At 57.9% G+C, this 10,024-nt stretch overlaps 1 protein-coding gene across 1 annotated transcript in view; it reads right to left on the reverse strand.

Annotated features, from left to right (window-relative positions):
• WNT3 (Wnt family member 3) overlaps window positions 1–6,803 on the reverse strand; it is a 51,318-nt gene extending 44,515 nt beyond the window's left edge. Inside the window, exon 1 of the mRNA XM_047758789.1 lies at window positions 6,602–6,803. Coding sequence (XP_047614745.1) covers window positions 6,602–6,681 — 80 coding nt within the window. The 5' untranslated portion in view covers window positions 6,682–6,803. The remainder of the gene's footprint in view (window positions 1–6,601) is intronic.
• Between the last annotated feature and the right edge of the window lie 3,221 nt (window positions 6,804–10,024).

Raw genomic sequence — 10,024 nt, forward strand, 5'->3', positions numbered from 1 at the left:
CTGGAGGGGGAGGGGGTAGAAGTCGCTCCCCTGCTGCCGCCCCACTCATACCTCCACCCCCCAAAGAATGTAATTAAGCAGCAGGCCTCTGCCAGGAGCCAAGCTTTCTGCCTTCCGTCTATAAATCACCTTCTGAATCATCTCTCAGCTCCTGGAGGAGTAACTTCTGCTCGGGCTGCTCCAGGCGGCCCCAGTGCCACTCCCCCCACCCCTTCCAGTCTGCCTCTCCCACCCCTCCCCGGCCCAGCTTGAGGTGGCTCCAGGTCCCAGATGGAAATGACAGTGGCTACAAGAGTCAAAACTGGGGGATGCGAGTAGGGTTAGGAGAGACTGTGGTGCCTTCTCTGCCCTCCCCACTCCCTTCCTGGGCAGGCGAAGGGCAGGAAGTTAGCCTGGTCTAGCTTCTCAGGTTAAACAGAAAGCTACAGGCTCACGGTCACCAGTACCTAGTAAACTGGGGCAAGGTAGCTCTGAGCATATAGAGAAAACAGAGCCAGGTGGGGCCAACCTGGGAGGACTTCTTAGAAGAGGCAAGTTTAGGTCCAAGACTTAAAAGAGTCAAAATAGCTTACAGACAGAAGGTGAAAATAATATGTTTTATGGTCCTTCTCGTGTACCAGGCATTATTCACGCTTCTAATTTTTTTTTTTTTTTTAGGGCCACACCTGCGACATATGGAAATTCCCAGGCTAGGGGTCGAATCAGAGATGCAGCTTCTAGCCTACACCACAGCCACAGCCACACAGGATCCGAGCCTCGTCTGCGACCTACACCGCAGCTCACCACAATGCTGGATCCTTAACCCACTGAGTGAGGCCAGGGATCAAACCCGCGTCCTCATGGATGCTAGTTGGGTTGGTTACCACTGTGCTATGACAGAACTCCTATTCGCTCATTTACTCTTCAGGCAGAAACAATCACTTTTCTCCTTTTACAGATGGAGAAACTGAGGCTTGGAGAGGTTAACTTGCCCTAGGTTGCCAAGGTAACACAAGAGTATGAGGGTAGACAGCCTGGCTCCAAAGGCACGTGAGTGTTTGCAGAAAATGAGGTTTGGAGGTGCAAGCAGGCGGGGTTGACAGTAGTAGAGCAGCCAGCTTTGGGGTTTAGTTCAGGTCGAGGCCACAGAATGGAAGGCCTGGGCTGCCTAAGGCAGACTCTGGCTGTCTGAGTGGGCCCACGAGGGGTGGGGGAGGAAGGCTCAAGGGGGTGGGGGGGAGGGTAGCCGGGGGTGGGGGGTGTTGGGGGGAGTGGCACTGGAGCCACCTGGAGCTCCTGGCTTTACAGCTGTGAATCAGTCCCTGCCATAGCCCTGCAGACTACAAGTCAGAAGGGATCCCTCAGGCGGGTCAAGAAAAATGAAGCTGAGGGAGACAGGGGCTTCAAGCACAGAAATGGAAAGGGGCTCATCCTAAGTCACACAGCCAAACTCAGACACAGGTCTCTCCACTCAGGCTCTACCACTTCCTGGCACACAGGTAACATGAGTGTGTAGCTCTAAGATCAGGCTGGCCCTCTGAGCAAGGGGTTAGGCTGACCTCCTCCCCTAAGCAGGGGCAGCGGGGAGAGAATGTTCTTTCCCTCCTCGGTGGCTTTAAAAGGATTCTGTGGCTCACGGCAGGGAGGGTGGAAAAGGCTAGAAGACCAGGTCTCCCTCAAGCCCCGGGCTGGCCGTGTTCTGAGCCAGAAAGGGCTTCCTTTTTCCCACTCTCCCTGGAAGGGTCTGTTAAGCTACATTCGTCCCTGAGAAGAGCCGCTTCTCCTGCCCAGACCCAGAAGAGACCCAGTCCCAAAGTCTAGAGAAAACCCCAAGGTCATAGTTCCCCTCCGCCACCTTGTGTCCATAATATCTTCTCAGTCCTGCATCTGCCCAAGTACCATTCAGGTTTACCAGCGTCAAGTTCTAGAGTAGGCAGGATGGGAGATGCTGGCTTGGCTGAGTCTATCCTTTGGGGATTTCTACCTAGAGCCCTCTCTGTCTGCCTCAGTTTCTCCCCCTGTACCAGTGATTGAGCAAAGCACCTGGATGCCAGAAGGTGTGGGTGCTGGCAGGGTCGGGCTGGGTTGGCCAGCGGGGAAAGCCGCAGAGGGGGTGGGGAGAGCGCTCGCTGAAGGACTTGGCACCGCAGTCCAGCTCCTACCTCTTTCGACCTCCTCCAAAAAGTCTTCCCACCAAGCAGCTGTCCAGAACCTTCCTGGACCATAGGTGCTCAGGATACCCGGGGTGAGGAGGATGCTCAGGGCTCAGATGCCACTGTCATCTCTTGGCCCCAGAGCTGTTGATAAAATGCTCTGAGATTCTGGGAGAACGTTCCCTGACCGCAACCCCTTCCCCCCACCTGGCACCACATAGTAAAGCAGGTTCTTTCAAGAACATAACTCAGCTCCAGGCTCTTGGCAGTATAATAACATTTGACCTGCATTTTTTGTTTGTTTGTTTGTTTGTTAAAGCAAAATGTGGCCCCCTCAGAAGAATATAAACAGATCGGCAACCGAATTTGCTCCCTTTGGCCAGCAAGCCCCGCCCACAATAGGGGGAGGGTGGGCAGGAGGGCTGTTAACTCCCTTCCAAGAGACCTGGATTAATTTCTCCACCAAATCCCCCAGGGTAAGGCCTGCCCTGGAAGGGAGACCCCCAGGTTAAAGCCTGGCCATCCGATCTGGTATCCCGATCTGGTATGCCCATCGGTCTGTCTGTCTATCTGTCTGCCTGTGGGATCCACAGCCTCCAGCCAGCTCAGCGCCTCGCCAGCCCCAGCCCCAGCCCCAGCCCCAGCCCCAGCCCCAGCTCCAGCCCCAGCCAGCTGTAATTCCGGCCTGTTACAAGTGTTAACACCTGGCCTGGGGCCTTCCTCCCCCGCAGTCCCAGGTGCCTCCCTGGGCCCAGCCCACTGACCCCCGCGGGGTTTGACTGAACATGTTCACAAGCCTGTGAAAGGCGGCGGGTGGAGGTGGGAGTGCAGCAGGGGAGACAGCGGAACCTCTGATGGATGGGGAAACTGAGGCAGGACTTAGGGCAAGGGCTTGAGAGGGGCGATGGCCCCCAGGATGGGGGGAGAGAGGATGCAGATGGTCTTATTTCACAGCTCACTGTCCTCGACTTCTGCTGAGCACTTTCACCCAAGCTGTGAAGCAGGGCGGGCGGGCTGGTGATTCCTGAGCGAAAGGTGAGGAAACAGAGGCCCAGAGGGGTGTGTCACACAGAGGCGACCCCCAACACAGGCCCCTTCCGTCAGGGCCTCCGCCTCTGGAATGCAGCAGGCACTAGGTTGGGCCCTAAGAAGATAGTTCACTTTTCCCACAAGAAGGAGAAGAAAGACAAGTTCCTCCACCAGGCGCTAACTGGGACTGACAAGAAGAATTATAGAAATCAGTGCCGCTGCCACGGCTTCCTGTCCCAGCTCCGCCACTATCTGGTTGCAAGGCCCTGGAGCTCGTCTCTTCCTTCCTTGAATCTCTGTCAGAGGCCCCTTGCAGTTCGGCCTTCTGGTCTACCTTCTCTGAGCGCTGGGGCCTTAGCCATGCAGGACACTGGGGGTGGGGGTGCCCTCCTCAAGGGGTAGCACAGACAGAAGGCCCAGCTAAATGACTTCCCCTTGAAGTTCCTCCTAGGGAACATGTAAGCTGGGGAAGTTTGGCGGGGGGGGGGCAAAGAGGGCAGGCCGTGATGGGCTAAAGGGCTGGAATCTGGCTACCCTAGGGACAGAGTAGGTACAGGAATCTGGGGCCTGTCTACTCCACTGTCCCTGTCCCAGCCCTGGCCTCCTGCCCTGGCCCCAAGAACAGGACTCACTCACCACCCTAACTCCAAGACCAAAGACAAACAGTGTACAATGGGAGGGCTGGTGGCCATAGTCCTTAGCCAGACAGGACGAGCATGTGCCACGCTCTGCCCCCTTACCCCCAACCCATGCTGCTCAGCCGGGGATCCCAGGTCATTGTGTCCCTTCCAGCTTCCTTGTTAGACCCTTGTCTCCTTCCGAACCGTCCCTCCAGGACCATGGATGCCCACCAAGCATCAAGCTTGAGATGTCATTCACACTTACAGGTCATATGTCTGCAAATATATCCATAGCCGTAGGCCCAGCCGCGGTCACTGGCACTGAGGACAGGGTCACAGGTAGACCCAGACACAGCCCTCACACTCATATTTACAAGCACAATCAGGTCATGGCCATGAGCACAGAGAGCCATGCACAAAGACATCTGTGGAGCTTTCCCCTTAGACTGTGATGAAGACATGTGCGCGCACACACACGCACGCACACACATACACACACCACTCACACGCCCAGTCATGAACACAGTCATGCAGTGTCACGAGCACACACAGGTGCTGACCTCTACCTGGGCAGAGATACTGCTAGACTTTGTCTTTCTGTCTCTCTGTCTCTCTCTCTCACACACACACACACACACACACACACACCCCGTAGAATCAGCGTTGCTGACACTTGTATGCAGAGACCCAGCACACCTGGTCACTGGCCATGGATACCCCAGGCACAGCTCACCCAAGTTCACATCCACAGTCCCCCAGTTGCAGGCAGACACTCCCTCATACGGAAGCACACTAGTGTGCAGATGACACTCCTTAGGGTCATAGACCTAAAACACACACACACACACACACACACACACACAAACCTCTTGGCTCAGACAAAGCAGCGTCCCTGTCCCCCTAACCCCCAAACAAGCCATTTGTCCAGCATTACGTTAAGATCAACGTCCAGGTTTTTCCAACATCTTCCTTTTGGGTGGTCCCTGTCTAATGCTCCCCAATGCACCATACACCCCCTCCCCCCCAGCTCTGCCCCAGGAAGCACCCTTGTCCAGTTCAAAGGGTAGGGGAACCCGGTCTTTCCTCTTGGTTCCTACAGCCCATGGGAAGCCTTCTCTTCCCACCCTCCCCGCCCACCCCAAGGTCCCTGTGAAAGCGACGAACAGCATGGCCTTGGCCAGGGGATGGGAAGAAGGTTGGGAAGGGCCAGTGAGGCAGAACTGGTTTCTGCAGCAGCCCTCCCCACAGCCAGCAAAGCCCCCAACCCAGGATCCCTGGCTTCCTCGGGCACCCCATGGACTTCTTTATGTATAGGAGGCCTCAGGCCAGCCCGCCCGCCACAGGAAGGATGGGCTGGGCAGAAGAAAGACTTCCCCTTGGGTGTCCATCCTGGGAGCAACTCTCAGTACCCTCTAAACGGAGACCCTTGGCCGTGCTCTGCTCTCATCTCCATGCCCCCCCCCCCCAACACCCAGACACAAATGCTGCCACCCCCAAACAGCTGGAGGCCGACCTGGGGTGTGGCCCCCAGATCTTCTGGCTCTGCTCCCCCATACCCAGCTGGGCAGGGGGTGAAAAGGCAGGGAAAAGGGACACACGCAGGTGGTACTCCTCCCTGACTTTTGTCGCAGGGCCCCAGACCCTCTGCTTACTAACAGATCCCAAATTCTCCCTCCTCACGCCCCCTCCCTCCCCAAGGACAAGGCTCTCCTACATCCAGGAGGGGAAGATTCTTTAATTAAAGTTTTCCGGAATGCAGGGGGCTGGAGACTAAGGAGAGGCGGGGTGTGATTTAGAGGACTGGTTTCAGTGTGTCTTTCCCCTCTGGCCTCTGGGACCTGCCGGGTGGCGATGAGGCCGCTTGGAAAACAAGGGGACTCCCTGGAACTAGGGCTCCCAAAGGGCTGTTTATTCCAGGCCGGTTCCCCCATAGACGCATCCCCCCCCCAAAAAAAAAACCCACCGCGCCTGGTTTCCCAGCCTTATTTACTAAAAATGTCTTTTGTATCCGCATTTCTCAGGGACGGAATCCTCCTCTCCCTCTCTCTCTTTCTCCTCGGCCCTCGGTTTTCCAAAAGGAACGAATTTGACATGGAGAATTGGGGTTTTGGTCAAAGAACAAACCCACCCCCTCCCAACCAACTACATTTTCAAGAAGCCCTGCTTTCGCCAGGATGGACAAGCAAGAAATGAATTAAATCCGAATTCAATGGCATCTCCGATCAGCAAATACCATATTCACTTCTGAGGCTCAAGATTAATCTAGAGCAGAGTGGGGAGAATCTGATGAAATCCCACCCCCCACTACCCTGCCCCAGGGATCCCTGAAGCCACTGGGGTCTAAAATATGAAGACACCGGGGGGTTATTGTGGAGAAATCTCTTGATGGAGGCGCCTGCAGAGGTGGGGGTGGAATGCCCATGAAGACCCCAAAATGGAGAAGAGGAGTGGCTGGGCCCCAGGGACATCGCTGGGTTTCCAGAAACCCAACTGCAAGCAAATGGAGGGTCTTCGGGGGGCCCCCCAGATTGGGACGGGTGGAGGCTTAGGATCTAAGAATAAGAGACCTTCTGAGACGGGAAAGTCCTCCAGCCTCCGCAGCGAGTAGCAGGGAAAATGGTGATTATCAGAGAAGCCAGGAGTTGGATTCTGAAGGCGACACCAGCAGAAAATCCAGGGGGGTAAGCGAGTAGGGGGCTGGAGGGAGGTAAGAAGAAAGGAGCCCCAGCCCTGCCGCAGCCCACCCCCAGCTGGCGCCCCCCACCTCCCTGGGCCTCCGCGGAGAAATCGGGCCGAGGTCAGATGAGAGGCGAGTCTTACCACCAAATTGGGTAGCCGGCGAGGACCCTGGTGCCACAGAGCAGGAGGCCGAGGAGCAGCCCGAGCAGGTGGGGCTCCATTAGAAGCAGCGCCGAGGAGGAAGTTTGCCCGCGACCATGAAGAGGGGGAGCGACGCCCCCAATAGTTGGAACAAAGTCCACTTGAGATTGGAAATGACTTTCGGGCTTGTCAGAAGCGCACCTCCACCCGCAGCGGCCCCCCTCCCGAGCCCAGCGCGGAGCAGCCGGGTTTGAGGATGTCAGCGAGCAGCCAATCAGCGCCCGCGGCCTAAGGTAAGAGATGAGTCTGTAGTTCAGCCTGTCAATCACGCGCCCCTCCCGCCCGGCCCACGAGTCGGGCTCCGGGAAGGGCATCGCCCAGCAAACTTGGGCAAAGCCTGCGCCCCTGATACAGCGGGAACTTGGGGGGACCGGGCACGTTGGACCCTTTGCTGGTCCGGCACCGCCGCGCCCCCGGCCAGCCAGGTTCAGAGAGCTGCGGCTTTGCCGGGGGCGTTCACGTGGTGCCGGGCTGGCGTGGGTATTGATGGGTGGCTCCTTTTCTCTCCGGGGGCCCCTGACCTCTTGGGACTCGGACCCGTGAGGGATGGAGAGTAGAAAGCACAGGGATGTTTCCAGAAGCTTCGCTCGGGCAGGACAGGATCGGAGGGTCTCGGAGGGGTTTGGGAAATGCAACCCCCTCCCAACCTCCCGAGCCCGCGAGCCGGCTGGCCCCTCGACCCGGCCGCGGGAGGTCTCTTCCCGGGTGTCTGAGAGGCGCGCAGAAGGGTCCGCGAAGGCTCAAAGGTCTGGCTGCGGGCGGCGCCGGGGGACAGAGCCGAGTGTCATTTGAGTCTTTTGTCAGGGATCAGATCGGTATCGGGACCTCCTGCTGCCTTTGCATTTCCTGCAACTGACACCAGCCGGCCAGTTGCATTTCCTGCGCGCGGAGCGGGGTCACTTTCTCCTCCTCGAGGGGTTCAGGCCCGGCCTCCTGCTCAGGTCAGAAGGACGACCCGCAGGATCTTGTGGATGAACGGTTTGGGGCTCGTGAAACGCGGCGGCTCCAACGGGGAGCAACTGGGGTCCTCTGCGGACTTCACTGCCATCAAGACCCCCTTCCCTGTTTAACTCTCCCTCCTGAGGCCCTAGGCGCCAACCTAGGGTTTGGTGATAAACCCCCTTCCCCTGTGTGGACACCAAATGTATGTCACCCTTTGCCATAGGAAAAAAAGTCCTTCCAAGGCCTCTGTGGGTTCTTTCCTCTCTCCCCAGAGTCAAGGAATGAGGTCTGCCTTGAGTGGTACAAGGTTGAAGCCAGATTTGGGGGGCACTGACCCCTGTCAACTGGGTGCCTGCCCCCCAACCCTGCTTCCAAGCCACTCAAGACCCCCAGAGGCCCTGGAGCATCCTTGGGCCTAGGGCAAAGAAAGCAAGGCCAGTGAGAGGGTTTGAGGGCTGTGGCTCCTGGAACTGCAGCAGAAGGGGCCGCGAATAAGCCCACCCCCAGTGCTTGGAGGCGGGGGAATGGCGGGCTCTCCACCAGGTGGGGGCATAGCTGGAGGAAGTCCGCGCCAGGGGGCCAGACATTCCTGGCCTTTGATCTGGGCCACCCATGCCCATAGCTCGAACCCACTGCTCCTGCCCATCCTGGGAGCTCTCTCTGCAAAAGGCTGCGATGGGCGCAGGGAGCTCGGAAAACTGGCCTGGGGGCATCAAGGGTCGGGAGAGCCGCCTGGGCTTGCCACAGCTTCTGCCGCGTTCCTAGCCCGGTGCTCGACTGGAGGGGGTGGGGGGGTGGAGATGAAAGAGAGGAGGGGAGGGAAGAGGAGAAACGAGAGAGAGAGAGAGAGAGAGAGAGAGAGAGAGAGAGAGAGAGAGAGAGAGAGAGAGAGAGAGAGAGCGCGCACCAGCAAGGGCGAGAGAAAGAGAGATGGAAAGAAAGAAAGAAAGAAAGAAAGAAAGAAAGAGAGAGAGAAAGAGAAAGAGGGAGGGGAGACTAGCTGAAGGAGCCAAGAAGAAAAAAGGGGAAGGAAGAGGAGGGAGAGGCAGAGATGGGAAGAGATGAACAAGGCAAAGAGAAAGCCCCAACCTGCGAGGGACAGTGGACGGGGTGGAGGCTGTGGAGATGGGGACTTTTAGAGATGGCCCTGTGCCGGACTGGTTCTGGGGGCATCTGGAAATGGGTCGATTCACCTGGAAAGAGGGTTGCAGAGGCTTTGCCATTGTCCCCAACCACAGAGCGCCAGGGCCCTGACTCTAGGGGAAGCGGGCCCTCCACTCACACCTTTCACAGCCTGCTAAGTCCTCCCTGGTGTTGTGTCCTTCCCGGGGGCTGCGGGGGTGGGGGGGCTCTCAGCTGGTTTTCTGATCAGATGTGCCTGCTGCCTGACAGTTTGGGGGACTCCGGAGCCCCACAATCATCTTTCTGAGCACACTGAGGAGGGCTACCCTTTCCCGACCACCCAGACACTACTGAGCGGCCAGGAGGCAGGGAATGGACTAGATGACCTCTTTGGGGGCCACTTCTTGGTTCCAAGATTCCATAGGTGCCAGCCCTGGAGGTGGGGGCAAAAGATCCCAGAGGTGGGGTGGGGATTGACTGAGACTCACCCAGACAGGGGCTCTGGGTGCGTAGGCAGGGCTGGCTGTTCCCTGAAGGCTTGTATTCCAATGCCTCCTCCAGGCAGCTCGGGTGCACTTGGAAACCCCAGGCTGGGTTGTGAGCATGGGGCAGGGACTGGAAGAGAGAGACACACAAGTGGGTGGAATCCCGGACTTTTGCTCGCTTCGCAGTCTGAGGTAGTACAGAAGGAGAGAACTAGAGGGGCGGTGTGGGAACCGCTGGTGGCCCTGGCAAGGTGCCCTGGAGAATGGAAGCTGTGCGGGGATTTCCCCCACTTGAAAGCTCCCCAGAGGAGGGGGTTCCTGAGCCCTTTTCTCTCCCCTGCCAGGTGTCCTTCCTTCAACACAGGCTTAATTTCCTTCCTCCTGCGGGCCCAACGATGTCGGCGGGAACAGGGGAATGGTCCCTGCCCGGGAGAGAGAGGCCACCCCCAGCCAATGTCACAAACGAAAGCACCCTCTCCCTACTAGGCACCCAAATCGCACGATGAGTTGCACTCGATGGGAAAAGCGTTAAATTCACTCCAAGGCCAGCCAAGGTGGGTAAGGTGGCTGCAACCCGACGTTGGACCCCAAGCCCTCCGCCTGTGCGGGAGGGTGATCTCTTGAAAGGGGTCTGGGGGCTGAGGGGTGGCACGTGGGAAGCACTCTGTGTAGGGTCTGTGGATGTGGGGGACCTCGGACCTGCCGAGTGACTGCCCTTCCCCAGCCCACCCCAGCCCTCGAGCGGCCCCAGGTTCCTTTTGACATGCGCTTCCCCGGGGCACGCAGTCGGCCGCTGTGTATTCAGCGCGGCTTG

This window comes from Phacochoerus africanus, chromosome 14, assembly GCF_016906955.1.
Source record: "Phacochoerus africanus isolate WHEZ1 chromosome 14, ROS_Pafr_v1, whole genome shotgun sequence".
Classification (NCBI taxonomy): Eukaryota; Metazoa; Chordata; class Mammalia; order Artiodactyla; family Suidae; genus Phacochoerus; species Phacochoerus africanus.